This window comes from Crotalus tigris, unplaced genomic scaffold (assembly GCF_016545835.1).
Source record: "Crotalus tigris isolate CLP2741 ecotype Arizona unplaced genomic scaffold, ASM1654583v1 scf7180000023738.1706062, whole genome shotgun sequence".
NCBI classification, from domain to species: Eukaryota; Metazoa; Chordata; class Lepidosauria; order Squamata; family Viperidae; genus Crotalus; species Crotalus tigris.
In genome coordinates, this window is record NW_024100150.1 from 94,679 (window position 1) to 108,980 (window position 14,302).

A 14,302-nucleotide genomic window follows, 5' to 3' on the forward strand; every position below is an offset into this window, starting at 1 on the left:
CTGAGCCTCATTTTTTTCTGTTTTCAGTGAACCTCGACTTGTTGATTTAGGGGATCCGAGTCTTCTAAAATTTATTTTGTCAGGGAGCTTCCTCGAGTTTTAGGGAGGGAGCGATGTGAAATGTTGGAAATAAATAAATAATACATTTTGGAGAAATCTCACATAAGTAATTGCGTGTCCTGTGGTGTCCCTTCAAACTGGTTATGTCGGTCCAGGTGATGCTCAGTCTGCAAAGCCTCTGAAGGGCCACAGGTGGGGCAGAGAAGAAGCTAAGTAGGGGCGGGAAGGATGTGTGGTTTATTTATTTATTTGGCATAGGGCCTATCGCAGGGGTAGGCAACCTTGGCTCTTTTATGACTCGTGGACTTCAACTCCCAGAATTCCTGAGACAGCATGGGGGAACTATGGCCACTTCATGACTCGTGGACTTCAACTCCCAGAATTCCTGAGCCAGCCATGCTGAGGGAAAAGGGAGAGGTTTCCAAGCTGAGCCAGACTGGCTCAGGAATTCTGGGAGTTGAATTGAGTCACAAAAGAGCCAAGGTTGCCTATCGTATACCATATGCCGTTATAAACATTTCAGCTGAGACTTTGCTTGTTCTCTGCCATTCTGACCGGAGGAGGGCCAGTTCCTCGGGCGGGGGGGCAGTGCCTGCTCGGGGGGGGGTCTTCTGTTTTAACCCTCCTTCCCGGAACTTCCTCTCAAAGTATTTGGGATGGTCCCCTTCCTCAACTCCATCCTGGGGACGATGCTGCCTCTGCTGCCCCTGGCCAAGCAGGACAACACGAAGTCCGTCTTCTGCTACGGTAAGACAGCGGTGTGTGTGTGTGTGTGTGTGTGTGTGTGTGTGTGTGTCTCGCTGGATTTGGGGGTTCAGTCCCGGGACAAACGGTTTGCAGGGCTACCCGGGCAGAGCAGGAGACGGCTGCCTGCACACTGCTCCACCTGTGCAGGTGTCGCCTGCCGTTGAATCGTGCCTTCCTTTGTGCTTAATTGTCAAATGATCCAGGAAGCCCATTTTACCGATTTGATTTTTACCCATCTTCCTATTTTCTGCGTCTTTCGCTTTTCTCTGTCCCAAACTTATAAAAATGGCTGCCAACCGTGTGTGTGTCTGTGAGAACTCTTGCTTTGGACTTCTTGGGCTCCGGATGGGGTCTGGAAGAGGCTTTGAGCCCAACAGCTGCACCCCGAGTCATCTGCAGAGGCCCCTGTTGGCGGGAGGTCAGAGCACCCCAAGGCTTCTGGGTTGGACAGGGTGATTCTGGTTGCTGCCCTTTGGGCTCTTTGGGGGTGGTCTGAGCTTTTGTGGGACCCCTGCGTGGCTTGGTGAGTTTTGCAGGTTGGGTTGTGAGGAGGAGCTTTCCACCCGAGCCTTTAAGGAACAGAAGAAGAATCCCACTGCACTCTTTGGCCACCCTTCCTTACTCCTCTTCCCCTCCGCTCCGTTATGGATTCTGGGGGGAGAAGCTGCTGAGACCCTAGAAAGAGTGGAGGAGAAAAGAGCAATGGAGGTGGTAAAGGGTCTGCAGATAAACTATAGCATGAACAGTTGAGGGAATTGGGCAGGGTGAGCTTCACAAAGAGAAGCTTAACGTGAGAGCCGTCTTCTAATGCTTGAGGGGCTGTCAGAGAGAAGATGGGGGGGGGGTCGGCCTCTTCCTCAGAGCACCTGAAGGCAGGACAGGAAGCAACAGGTGGAAGCTCCTCAGAGGGAGATGTAACCAGGAGAAACTTCCTAACAGTGAGGACCATTAACCAGTGGAACAATCTGCCTCCAGATGTTGTGGGTGTTCCATCACTGGAGGTTTTTAAGAAAAGATTTGAGAACCATTTGACTGAAATGGTATAGGTCACGGGTAGGCCACCTGGGCTCTTTTATGACTCGTGGACTTCAACTCCCAGAATTCCTGAGCCAGCATGGGGGACCTATGGCCCCCTCATGAGTCGTGGACTTCAACTCCCAGAATTCCTGAGCCAGCCTGGCTCAGCTTGGAAGCCTCTCCCTTTCCCCTCAGCATGGCTGGCTGGGGAATTTTGGGAGTTGAAGTCCACCAGTCATAAAAGAACCAAGGTAGCCTACCCCTGGTGTAGGGTTTCCTGCCTGAGCAGGGGGCTGGACTAGAAGACCTCCAAGTCCCTTCCAGCCCTAGGTTCTAGGTCTCTGGCGTCTCCTCCCTCCCCCAGCCTTGCAGTACTTCAGCGAGAGCATCCTGGAGTACCTGGCCAACCTGGACAAGGCGCCAGACCCAACTGTGAGGCGAGACACCTTCTCCAGTGAAATCTTCAGCGCCTACGAAGTCCTCTTCAGCTGCTGGCTGCCCAGCCGGGAGACCAAGGTGCGGTGGTGGGGGGGGGAGGAGGAGGAGGAGGAGGAGGAAGGCTGCCTGATGATGGGGGTCTTGGGCCAAAGTTCAGTGCCTGTGGGGGAGGGCTACAGGTCTCCCCGGATTCTGGCGAGGGCGCAAGAGGGGCGAATCCCGGAGAGGGCCCCCTTGACGACCTCCCCACCTGTCCCCGCAGGTGCGGCTGGCCGTGGTGGAGGCCCTGGGGCCCATGAGCCACCTGATGCCCAGCGAGAAGCTGGAGGAGCTGCTCCCTCGCCTGATCCCCGGCATCCTGGCCCTGTACAGGAAGCCGGCGGAGGCCTACTACGTCTCCAAGGTAGGCCGGCTGGCAGGGCCGCCTCGGCCTGAGCAGAGGGTCCGAGGAGGGGGCACCTCCCCCGGGCCCTTCGCCTACCCTGAGCTGTTTCTCTTCCTGCGCCGCACGGCCCTTGCGGGTGGAGGGCGTGGGCTTCGGTCCCAGGTGGGAGTTTGGGGGCCGCGTTGTGAAGCGGGCAAAGGCCCCTTTTTGGGACCCCAAGTTGGCTTCTTGGGGGCTCCCTCCTTTTGCCCAGGGGGGGAGGGGCACCAAGACAGCAGGTTTGTCCTCGAGCAGCTCCATCGTATTGGCAGAGGGGTTCTCCGCCCCGTCTGGCAGCCTGTGCAAGTAGTCCTCGGCTTACGGCAGTTCGTTTAGTGCCCGTTCAAAGTTGCAACTGAAAAACATGATTGTTTTACACACAACCGTTGTGGCGTCCCCTTTTGGTCACGTCATCAAAATTCAGGCGCTTGGCCACTGGCATGTACTAGCGACGGTTGCAGGGTCCCCCTGGGGTCACATGAGCAGAGCCAACGGGGGGGGGGGAGCTGGACTAACTCAACAGCTGCAGTGCTTCGCTTAAACACTGGCAGGAAAAGTCCCAAGGGACAAGACTCACTCAACAACCGTCTCACTTAGCAACAGAAATGTTGGGCTCAACTGCTGTAAGTCGAGGACCAGCTGCACTGCCAAGCCCATAAGGCTGCATGCAAGCATGGTTTACCTGATCTGGGGAAACTAAAACCTTGAAACCGGTTAAGTTCCGGAGGTGTTAATCCAGGAAGAGGAAACCCTTGAGCTCTCTCTCTCTCTCTGTGTGTGTGTGTGTGTGTGTGTGTGTGTGTGTGTGTGTGTGTGTTGGTGGGTTCTCCCCTCCCTCTGCTGGGCTGCTGTGGCAAGAGGGGGGATGTATCCTTCCTTACTCAGCCCCTTGAACAGAGCCTGTGCCAGATCCTGGAAGCCTCGGTCAATATTGGGAGCCGGACGCTGGACACACAGGTGGACGTCCTCCTTGGGACCCTCCACCTCCAGGTAAGGGGGGCTACCTGACTGAGATGGCCCCAAGCCTGGGTACAAGCTCCCCCCCCAGTGGCCGTGCACTGGGCGTATGGTGGGGTGGGGTGGGGTGTCAGCAGGCTGGTTCCTTACGGCCCGGAGCTTTCCACTGGGAACTGCCTGGGTGGGCTGCCCTTCACCTGGTGAAGCTGGTGCTCTTCTCCCCCTCCCCTCCCCCTCCTCCCCCAACGCCCCCCCCCCCGCAGCTCTGCGCCCCTCTGGACTCTTCCCTGCCCTTCTCTCTGAAGAACCACAACGAGCTCCTTCGCTGCTTCACCGTCTTAGGTGAGAGACCCTCCTGGGGCGGGGGAGGGGGTCCCTCACGCTGGTGGCCCACTTGACCTCTGGGGGGGGCCTCCCGTCTCTTGCAGCCACTTCATTCCCTGACCGCTTGCTGGGATTTCTGCTTCCCAAGCTGGAGTCCAGCAACGAGAAGACGCGGGTGGGGACGCTGACCATCCTGCGGCAGATCATCAACAGCGCCCGTAAGGCGGGGGAAGGGTAGCTGGCTGGGGATGGGGGGCAGCAGGGGCACTGCGGAGGGGGAGGGGCCTGTCTCCCCCTTCGAGGGTGGGGGAAGGAAAGGCTGGACAAGGGAGGGGCTTCTGGGGGGAGGTCAAGCCTGCAAGCCCCGCACCTGCCTGCCCCCGGAGTCACCTCGTCCCCCTTTGGCCCTTGGTGGCCAGTGGGGGAACAGGCTTCCTGCCCTCCCCATCGTTCCCTGGCACTCCATTGCCCTGATTCCAATGGTCAAGCCGAGGGGTAGGCAACCTTGGCTGTTTTAGGACTCATGGACTTCAACTCCCAGAATTCCTGAGCCAGCATAGCTCAGCATGGAAACCTCTCCCTTCCCCTCAGCGTGGCTGGCTGAGGAATTCTGGGAGTTGAAGTCCACGAGTCATGAAGGGGCCATAGTTCCCCCATGCTGGCTCAGGAATTCTGGGAGTTGAAGTCCATGAGTCCTAAAGCAGCCAAGGTTGCCTACCCCTGGTCAAGCCGATGCAGGAGAATTTGGCCCTTGTGACCTACCTGGCACCAGAGGGGCTTTGCTGGCAGATGGGGACACCTGGCGCATTGGAGGAGGAGGAGGAGGAGGAGGAGGAGGTGCGAAGGTGCCTCTGATCCATTGGGACCCGCAATGGGCCCTGGGTGGGGAGGTGGGGGCAAAGTGGACCTGCGGGTGGCTGGCAGGGAGCAGCTGTGCCTTGAGCTTCTGCTCTGCTTCTGCCCAGCCGCTCAGATGGAGATCAAGAAGCCGTTTCTCCTGTCCTCCATGAAGCTCCCCCTGCAGGACCACAGCAACAAGGTGAGAGGGGCGAGGCCTCCCCCCTGGCCCCCCCCCAGCCCTGCCCCAGTTCTTGCCCTCGGAGGCTGCATCCCTGCCCTGCGAAGGCCACCTGGCCCTTCCGAGGGGCATTTACGCCTCTCCAGGTGGCCGATGCTCTGTTGCGGGTGAAGGGGGGAGAGGGGCTCACCCTTGCCAGCTTTTATGGGGCGGGGGGGGGTAGGGAAGATTGAGAATGCCGGTCTGGCTCTGTCCTCCCTGCCAGGCCCTGCAGTCTGGTGGCTTCCCTGCCCCTTCCCTGAAGGATTGCTGACTGCCTCGACTGGCCCAGGAGCTCTGCCCCTCTAGAAGCCCCCCCCCGATGCCAGCCAGAAAGTGGCACCAGCAGGAGAAGCCCAGCTGGTGGCCAAATTCTGCGCCACGCTCGCTTGCCCTTAGCAAAGGGCTCCTTCCTCCTGGCATCTAGCAGGTGGGCCTTGAGCCCCCCTCGGGTGCCCGAAGCCACGCAGCAGGTGGCGAGGGGGCCCTGGGCGATGGGCAACCCCCCTTCTTGCTTCCCTGCAGGTGAAGCGGGCCATGGTGCAGATGGTCAGTGCCATGGCCCACCACGGTTACCTGGAGCAGCCGGGCGGAGAAGCCCTGATTGAGTTCCTGGTCCGCCAGTGTGCCCTTCCTGCTGACCAGGTGAGGGCCTGGAATGGCTGGAGTGACCGCTTGACCGGCGGAAGTTGAATGCTCCCAAAGGGAGGCTGAGCACCAGACTGGCACGCTTTTCTGTGCTCCTCGTGCCCGGCAGAGCAGCGTGAGCGGCAACCGACGGGTGCAGGACTGGCATGTCGATGTGCTGCCAACTGCAGCCTGAAACTGTCCAGGGGAGCCTTCAAACAGTCGGGGGGGGGAGGCTGGGCCTGAGCCGCCCTGTGTGGGGCTGGGCCAGGAAAGCCCCCTCCCCTTGTCCACCAGCCACATGCTGGTTCTGCCCCCTTTGATCAGCCTTGGGCCAGCTGGACAGCCCTTTTGTGTGGGCCGGGATTGGACAGAGGCAGGAAGTCCACCCTCCGCCCTGGGCCTGGCATCCCCGCCCCCAAGAGTTCCTGTGCCTGTGTGTGGGGGGGGGCTGAATGGAAGGGGAACCCCCCCCCAGGATGGGCTGGGGCAGGGGCAGGAGGAGCCCGGCTGGGTCTGGACTGGGGAGCAGTGCTTCTCCCCTCCTTCCTGGGGGCTTTTGGGAGATGTCCCCCACTCTCCCCCCCAGGTCACCCCGCAGCCCCCCCAGGACCCAGAGGAGGTGACGGACGGCCAGGTCCGGAGCATCAGCATCAGCACCCTCTTCTTGCTCAGCAGCACCGTGGACAGGATGGTTGACGTGAGTCCCCAAAGGGAGGGTGGGTCTCAAGGCTCGTGTGATGCATGGCTGAGGCTGCTGGGATTTGTAGTGGAGCCCTTCCGAGCGGCAGCAACTGGGCCAAGTCTTCTTGGCGGGGGGGGGGGGAAATGCATCACAATCGGCCCTGCAGCTTCCTGGTCTGGCCAGGCTGCTTCTCTGTGGCTGAAGAGGGGGGGTCTTGGCTGCCTCCCCCCTGCAGGTGCTCTGGCCGTCCCTTCTGGGCTTTGTGACCCCCGTGCCCTTGACCAACGCCTTGGCCCCCCTCTGCAAGAGCCTCCTGGCCCTGGCTGCCCAAAAGCAGGAGCAGGGAGACTCGGACCTGCAGCTCCTCTACGACCCGGGGGGTTCGTATTGGCCTCTCTGGGGCAAGGGGGGGGCAAGGGGACAGCACGTGGGGGGGGGCACAGAAGAGTCCCTGGCAGCAAGTGGGCTCAGCTCTTCTAGCGGGAGGCGCGGCTGCAGTCGGTCTCTGGCATCAGGTGGAGCCGGATGGGGACACGGGGCTGCCCCCCCCCCATGCCTCTCTAGCTCTGTTCTCCCTCTGGGACGCAGAGCTTGGAGGGTGGTGGGCTCCACACTGGCTGAGGCAGCCCAAAGTCGCTTGTCCGGCCAGGCATGGCCAAGGGAGGGTTCCTATGTTTCCCAGAGGGGGGGGGCGCTTTGGTAGGATTCACTGCATCTGTTGCTAGGGGCAACCCAGGGGTGGGAGGGGAAAGCCCCCCAAAAACTGATGCTGAAGAATTGTGCCTCGCTTGCAGGAAACCTCCCGTCTCCTCACGCTTTGATGTCCCGGCTGCTGGTGAGCAGAAGGGAGTTATGGGGGGGGGCACCAGCCCTTTGCTTTGGGGGTGCAAGAGGGTGGGATATGAGGTATTTCTTGCCCTGGAAGGGGTCCCCTTGCCTTCTGCTGGGGGGCGCAAGAAAATATCCCCACCTTCATGCTTTCAGGGCTGATCTTGGGCCGTTCTCTGCCCTCATCCTGGGCGGGGGGGGGAGTTAGGATGGGCTGGGCCTTCCCTCCCCCCCTCTGAATTCCCCCAGCCAAGGGGCTTTGGGACCCCCTCTCCATCTTGCTCAGACCCTGCAAGGCGCAGCCCCTCCTCCCCCTTTCCTTTGCTTCCCCCCCCAGATCGTGGCTTCTCAGCCGTACCTGGGGGAGGGCCGGGGGGCGGGGGCCCTGCGACTGCTGCTGGTCTTGCGACTGAGCGTCCACCCCGCGGCCGAGCCCCTCTGGAGCTCCAAGGTCCCTGCTCTGCTGCAGCACCTGGAAGGTAAGGCAGGAGGGGGCCCTGCATGCCCCCCCCACTGTGGATCAGGCCGGGGTTCCCAGGGTTCCTTCTCCTTGCAGCCAGAGGATGCCCCCCCCTTTGGGGGCCGGTCTGTAAACAGGATGGACCAAATGGCCTTGATTGATGGCTGCCCTGCTGATTAAGCCCCTCCCCTCCAGGTATCCTCCTGAGAAGTGTGGGCCTCTTTCCTTTAGGTGTGGCATGGGGGGACCTGGGCTTGGGTCAGTGGGCAGATGCTGGGGGTCCAGGGCTTTGGGCCACTCCCTCGTCCCCCACCACTGCCTTGTCTTTCCAGCAAACACGGAGGCGTCCCTGTGCCTGAAGGACTGGCAGGGCCAGCTGCTGCAGGTGAGCCTCCCCCCCCACCCCACAAGGCCGCAGGGAAGAGCCAAAGGGAGGGGCACAACATTACCCCCCCCTCCAGCCCTACCTCTGACTGGACGTCTTCGCAAAGGGCTGCCCTACGCGGCTGCTCTCCTATTTGTGCATTGATTTGTATGGCCTTCCAGCTACCGCAGGGTGGCTTCCATACGGCATTAAACGCCAAGGCTATAAAAGCCCCAGAAAGCAGCCGAGGGTCCCTGGGGGGGGGGCCTTGGAGGGAGAGGCAGGGCTTGGGGGCGTGGCTGCCTCCCATGGCTGATCTGAAGAAGCTGCTCCGTGACCTGGACGAGCTGAGCCGACTCCCCGACATGCAGGGGCTGCAGCATCAGAGGCAGAAGCGCATGCGGGGGGGGGGTGTTGCCAAGAACGTGGGCGGAAGCTGCTGCTGGGGGTCTTTGGCAGAGGGTCTCGTTCGTCACACCTGGGACGGGAGGGCCCTTGGGCTGATGCCTTTGGACGCTGCGTGGCCACTCCGGGGCCCCCCCGTCCCTCCCTCCAGCCAGGAACGTCACGCTGGGCCAGGGCTGCCTGGCACCTCGGCCAGAGGCCAGCTCTGAAAGGCCAGCCTCTCCCCACAGCTCCTCCAGGAGACCCTGGACGCCATTTCGGACGTGCCCTGGATCTCCCAGCTGGTCTTGGAAATGTGCAGGCAGCTGAGTAGCTACAACGGACAGGCTGCAGAGAAGGTCTGGGGGGGGGGGAGTTGGCTGGGGAGGGGGCTGGGGGGGACCCTCCTCCTCCTGCCAGTGATCTTGTGCAGACTCTTGACTGGACAGGCTGGGTGGGGCAGGGAGGGTGGCCCCTTGACCTGGGGCTGGGCTCTCCCTCCAGGCCTCCAGGGAAACAGCTGCTCGTGCCTGGGCAGGGTGACGGGGCCTCTGGCACTCTGGACCCCGGGGTCTGCCAGGGTTCCTCCCGAGATCCATTCCTCCTCCTCCTGCAGGCCTTCCTCCACAGAGCCCTCGGGGTGGGCCTGGCTGCTTGTGCCGACAAGGACCTGGTGCGAAAACAGCTTCAGGAGCTGCTGGAGACGGCCCGATACCAAGAGGAGGCGGAACGAGAGGTGGGCGTCTGGGGGGGGGAGCTGGTGGGGAGAAGGGGGGGGGCTGCTGCATCTCACCTGGCCTCCTGGCCAGCTGCCTGCTCATCACCCCCAGAGGGGGCAGAGGGAGGGGCAGCCAAGGAGCCAGTGCCCCATTCTGGGTGGAGGGAGGAATGGGTAGCTGCATCCGGACGGGGTCTCCAATCTTGACCATTTTAAGGCTTATGGACTACGACTCCCAGAATTCCTCAGCCAACCATACTAGCTGGGGAACTCTGGTTGTTGAAGTCCACAAGTCTTCAAGTTGCCAAAGTTGGGGAGCCCTGCTCCAGAGACCTGGAGAAGGTCAGACTTTTGCCAACTCAACGTGGCCCAGCCAGGGCTCAGCGGGAGAAGGCTGTGCCTGCCGCCCCCTGCCCCCCTCTCCCCCGGGCTCCTACGTTCTCCCACGGGCTCTGCTTCCTCCGGTCGTAGAGCCTGGCCGTCTGCCTGGGCCTTTGTGCCGTCACTCACCTGGACGAGGTTCTGGCCAAGCTGGAGGATTTCGTCAAGTCGGACGTCTTCAAGAAGTCTGCTGGCCTCTTCAGCCTCTTCAAGGTGGGTGCCCCCCATCCCTGGGCAGGTCCATTGGGGATCTTTGCCTCTGACCTTTCCTGCCTCCCCCCTCCCCCCCAGGACCGCAGCGACCACGAGGCGGAGAAGGTGAAGAGCGCCCTCATCCTGTGCTACGGCCAGGTGGCCAAGCACGCCCCCCGGGAGCTGGTCCTGTCCCGCATTGACGCCGACATCCTGCGCAACGTCTTCCTCTACTTCAACACCAAGGTGAGGCCGGCTGCGTCCCGCCAGGAGGGGCAGCTGGCAGCGGCTGGGCCCTGCTTTGGCCCCCAGGATCGTTAATGCCCGTCTCCTTTATTTTGTCAGGTTCTGGGCATAAAGGTAGAGACCAAGGTACAGCCCGCCCTCCTCTCTCTGTCCACCTGCCTCTTCCGCCTCTCTCAGAGCTGGGGGGGGGAGGAGGGGCAGAAGCGCAGCAGGGCTGGGGGGCAGCTGAGTGCCAGCTCACCTGGTGCCCCTTGGCTCACCGTGGCCCCTCTGCCAGCAGAGCCCGTTGAGCCAGGTGGGGTCAGGCGGCAGGGAGGGCAGCTTGCCAGCCAGGCGGGTCTCGGGGCTGCCTCCCTGCGGAGGGGAAGAAGCGCTGCCAGGACAGAGAGGATGGGGGTCTCCCCTGGCCTTAAGAGGGAAAGGGGGCACCCTTGGCTGCGTTGGGGGTACACTTTGCAACCGAAGGAATGTCAGAAGAGCTCTGTGTGAGAAGGAAAGGGGGGGGGGCTGAGCTTGGAAGGGGCTCTCTTTGCTGACAGGAGGTTTGAGCAGGACTGAATGAGCAGAATATCAGAGTAGAAAGGGATCTTGGAGGTCTTCTAGTCCAACCCCCTGCTCAGGCAGGAGATACTATTTCAAAAAAGCACTGAGGTGCTGGCTGGGAGAGGCCCCCCTCCTTGCCCCAGAGCTGGGGAGTTCCGGCCCTTTTTCTGATGCGGTGGGCACAAGGGGTCCTCGGACTCAGCGGAAGAGAGAGGGGGGCATGCCAGGGTCTGTCCCTTTGTGCCAGGCGCTCCCCGCAAATAAGTTCAATCTTGAGATGGCAAGCCGGAGGGGAAGCCCGTGGTGGTCCAAGCAAGCAGCCCCTTCCCCGGGGGTGAGATCTCCTGGGATCGCCCCACCTCAGCCGCCCCCCCAGCCCCCCCCCAGCCAGGAAGAGCTGAAGGGCAGAAGCAGGGCTGGCCCACAGGAGGGGCGTTTCTTGGGAGGGGCTCTGCTCTTACTAACGCCTTCCTCCCGGTGTCTTTTCACTAACTCTGTGGGGAGGGTCTCTCTCTCCCCCCTCTGGGGATTCAGGGGCCCATGGAGCTGGGTGGGCAGGAGGAGCCGAATCCGGCTCACCGTCAGGGGCAGCTGGGAAGGGTCTTCTTCTGGTCCTTGACTGTCCTGCCTGGAGGGACGGAGGCCCAGAAGAGCTGTTCTTGGGGGTTCACCCGTCCCCCTTTTAGTGCCCCCCCTGAGTCTTCTGGACCGAGGCTGCCAATGTCCAGTGATGCTTCAATTAGTGACGGAAGTGGGTTCACCTCCCAGCACGGGTAAAGGGCCAGCAAAACCTTTGGGTGACTTCTGTGCTGCCAGTTCCGTTCCCCACTGGCCCTGGGCACATTGGGGGGGGGGAAGAGATCCCTGCTTGGTGCCTCTTCCAGCCCCTCAAGGCCTCCTCCTCCTCCTCCGTCCCCAGGATACGACCCTGAAGCTCTGCCTCATCCGCAGCGTCTGCCTGATCAGCCAGGCCGTCTGCCACAGTGCCCAGTCCGGGGACTTCAGCTTCTCCCGCAAGGCCGAGGTGGTCGCCCAGATGCTGGTGAGGGGCAGCTGGAAGCGTTTTCCCGGCTCCAGCAGAAGCAGCAGCCCCCTCCCCGCTCCCCTGCCAGGGTGTCGGGCAGGGATGCCCCCAAATGCCAGCCCAGTAGAGGCGCAGCTGCCCGCCGTCACTTCTCCCGCAGAGGGAGGAGCAGGGGACGCCCTGAGGCTGCCCACCCGCGCAGGAGACCCCCGGGCGGTTCAGGCCCCCACCCTCCCAGCCAGGGCAGAGGAGCGTCTTCCTTTGGGGTGGGGGGGCTGCTGGGGGTCGTCCTCACACCTTCCTCCCTCAGGACTTCATCAAAGCAGAGACCCCCGACGCCCTGCGGACGCCCATCCGCCAGAGAGCCATGACCGCCTGCATGTACCTGATGTATCCTTGCTCGGCTCCTCCTGGGAAGCCCGAAAGGGGGTTAGGAGTGCTGGGGGAGGGGGAGGGAATGACCTCCCCCCCTCCCCACATTCTGGTTCTCCCCACTCAGGCTAAGCAGGGCCTCCTCAGACGCCCTTGGAGAGCTGGGTCTGCCTCGCTGCCAAAGAGCCCTGCAGCCGAGGGGCCTCCCGTTGCAGCCCTGACTGAATCTCCGCTTGGGGAAGGGGCTTCTCCAAATGAGCTTCACACCCCCCTCCCAAAAGTCTCCCGCTCCAGCCTTAACTTGCCGGGCAGCGTCCTGGAGCCCCCCCTGAGCGAGGCCGAGAAGGTGGAGCTGGTGGAGACGTGTCTTCACAGCATCTTCCCTCTTCCGCCGTCGGATGTGACCAAGGAAGGAGACGGGGCCGAGGGGGAGGCCGGGCCCAGAGAGGTACCAGCCCAGAGCCTGACTGGGGGCCCCTGGCAGGCGGGCAGGGGATTGTCTGTGCTCCCCAGCCCCTCCCTGCCTTTTTTCTGGCACCCGTTCCTCCCCCTCTGCGTGCCGCCCCAGGACCTCAGGTCTGCTGCTGCCCCGGAGCCCGTCCTGCCCGCTTTGCTCCGCCTGCTCTGCCCCCCCAGAGGCTGAACAGCTCCTTCCTCCCTGCCAGCCCCTCTGGTGCGCCACCCTGGCGGCCCTCAAGGACCTGCTCAAGAGCCTCCTGCACCGCCACATGACGCCCCACGGCCTCCAGACCATGTTCGAGGTAGAGGACCCGGCGGCTGGAGGGCGCTTCAAGGGGCAGGGACCCTTCTGGGGAGGGGGCTCCAGGACTGCATCTGCCCGTTCTCTCCCCCCAGCACCTGGGCCCCTGGATCAAGTCTGCCAAGGAGCACGAGCGGGAACGAGCCGTGGAAGTGAGCGCCGCCCTCCTGCTCTTCTACCGGGAGAAGCTGAACGTCAGCGTGAGTCCCCCGCCCTCCCCCATGGGCTGCACAGCTTGGCTCACCCACCGTGTCCCTCTGCAGGCTATGCTTGGCCTTCTAATCCCAGCATGGGCCCCCCCAGGCTTAAGCCAGGTTGGGGGGGGTGATGGGTTGGTGTGCTTGGGGAGAGGGCTGTGACATGCGGCCTTGAGACCCCCCACAATCTGGGAAGGGCAGTGGGCTGATCGCCCTGGCCTCGCACTGGGCAGAGGTCCCCCAGCCGTAGCTGCTGGGATTGGCTCTGGCTGGCCTTGCTGCGCCCCTCCCTCGTGACTGCTTGACCAAGTGGCCGGGGGCTTTGGCCACGGGGCTCAAGTGCCCCTTCCCTTGCTCAGAAGGTGGTCCCCTTCTACAACCTGGGGCTGCTGATGGCGCTCTTCTCCCCCCGCTGCACGGACTCCCTGCCCAGCGTCCGCCAGCATGCGGTGGATTGCGTCCATTCTCTACTCTACGTACAGCTGTGCTATGAAGGTAAACATTGCTGAGGCCTTTGGGGGTGGGGGGGCTGCTCTGTGGGCGCCCCCATCCTCGGCTGTTCCTCCAGCGGGGCTAAGGAGGTGTTTTTTTCTGGAGGGGCTCAGGACATCCAGGCAGGGCCTCTCTGCAGCCAGCAGAGGGCAGCGTTTCCTTTGCTGTACTCCAGTGGTCAGCAGCTGCGAAGAGGGGGGCTGGTGGGCCGTGTCTGCTCCAGGGAAGCTGTCCAGGCTGACGGGCTAGAGTGTGGCAAGGGGGCTGCGTGACCCAGTGGATCTCTTTCCAGGCTTTTCCCAGGATCACAGGGACGAATCTGTGGAGCAGCTGAAAGCTCTGAAGCCTGGCCTGAAGGATCCAGATGTGACCGTCCTCTTCCAGACGTGCTGCAACATCGCCAGGGTAGGGTGGGATGGCTTTTGTGGAGGGTCGGCCTCTGAGCTGCCTCTGGGCCTGCGGGGGGGGGGGGGCTTTCATTCCATTACACTCCAATGGGAGGGGGGGGCTGGCTGGGTTTAAGGTGGGGTAAAGGGTCCCCTCCCAGCTCTCAGCCCCCCAGAGTGGCCAGTGCAGATGCTGAGGACAAAACGACTGTGGAGACGCTCCGTCATCCGGATCACGATTGTCCCAAAGTGCCCTTCGAAAGGCGACTGGACTTTGGTGGGGTTTTTCCCTGCCTGGTGAGGATGACCTCCTTTCTCCACCCTGCTCCCCCCCCTCCACAGGTCATCGCGATGCACTTGCCCCCCGACCAGCTGCTGAGCCTGCTACTCTCCATGCTGGAGGGCTTGGCGGACCCCGACCGGAACTGCTCCCGAGCCGCTGCAGTCATGATCAACTCCGTCCTGAAGGAGCGAGGGGTGGTCCTGCTGGAGAAGGTGGGGGGCCCCATGGGGACGCCCTGTGGGGGGGCTCCTCCAGCATTGCGGTTCTGGTGGGAGCCCAGGGCCCCCGGCTCTCTAGCCCTGGATCCCTGCCCACTCTGCCCCCCCCGACAGGCAG

General features: G+C 62.5%; 1 protein-coding gene across 8 annotated transcripts in view; it reads left to right on the plus strand.

The window, feature by feature from the left end:
• MROH1 (maestro heat like repeat family member 1) overlaps positions 1-14,302 on the plus strand; it is a 36,925-nt gene that overhangs the window by 12,828 nt on the left and 9,795 nt on the right. For 4 of the 8 annotated variants that reach the window (XM_039321336.1, XM_039321335.1, XM_039321334.1 and 1 more), the window contains exons 6-31: positions 709-807; positions 2,189-2,340; positions 2,525-2,665; positions 3,572-3,676; positions 3,907-3,985; positions 4,072-4,185; positions 4,933-5,006; positions 5,550-5,669; positions 6,241-6,351; positions 6,572-6,716; positions 7,131-7,171; positions 7,502-7,643; positions 7,957-8,009; positions 8,624-8,731; positions 8,989-9,108; positions 9,562-9,684; positions 9,763-9,909; positions 10,009-10,035; positions 11,372-11,494; positions 11,787-11,866; positions 12,161-12,296; positions 12,514-12,609; positions 12,704-12,808; positions 13,165-13,300; positions 13,590-13,702; positions 14,026-14,178. In XM_039321336.1, coding sequence (XP_039177270.1) covers positions 709-807; positions 2,189-2,340; positions 2,525-2,665; positions 3,572-3,676; positions 3,907-3,985; positions 4,072-4,185; positions 4,933-5,006; positions 5,550-5,669; positions 6,241-6,351; positions 6,572-6,716; positions 7,131-7,171; positions 7,502-7,643; positions 7,957-8,009; positions 8,624-8,731; positions 8,989-9,108; positions 9,562-9,684; positions 9,763-9,909; positions 10,009-10,035; positions 11,372-11,494; positions 11,787-11,866; positions 12,161-12,296; positions 12,514-12,609; positions 12,704-12,808; positions 13,165-13,300; positions 13,590-13,702; positions 14,026-14,178 — 2,843 coding nt within the window. The remainder of the gene's footprint in view (positions 1-708; positions 808-2,188; positions 2,341-2,524; positions 2,666-3,571; positions 3,677-3,906; positions 3,986-4,071; positions 4,186-4,932; positions 5,007-5,549; positions 5,670-6,240; positions 6,352-6,571; positions 6,717-7,130; positions 7,172-7,501; positions 7,644-7,956; positions 8,010-8,623; positions 8,732-8,988; positions 9,109-9,561; positions 9,685-9,762; positions 9,910-10,008; positions 10,036-11,371; positions 11,495-11,786; positions 11,867-12,160; positions 12,297-12,513; positions 12,610-12,703; positions 12,809-13,164; positions 13,301-13,589; positions 13,703-14,025; positions 14,179-14,302) is intronic. The other 4 variants (XM_039321340.1, XM_039321341.1, XM_039321343.1 and 1 more) reach the window with 4 other exon arrangements.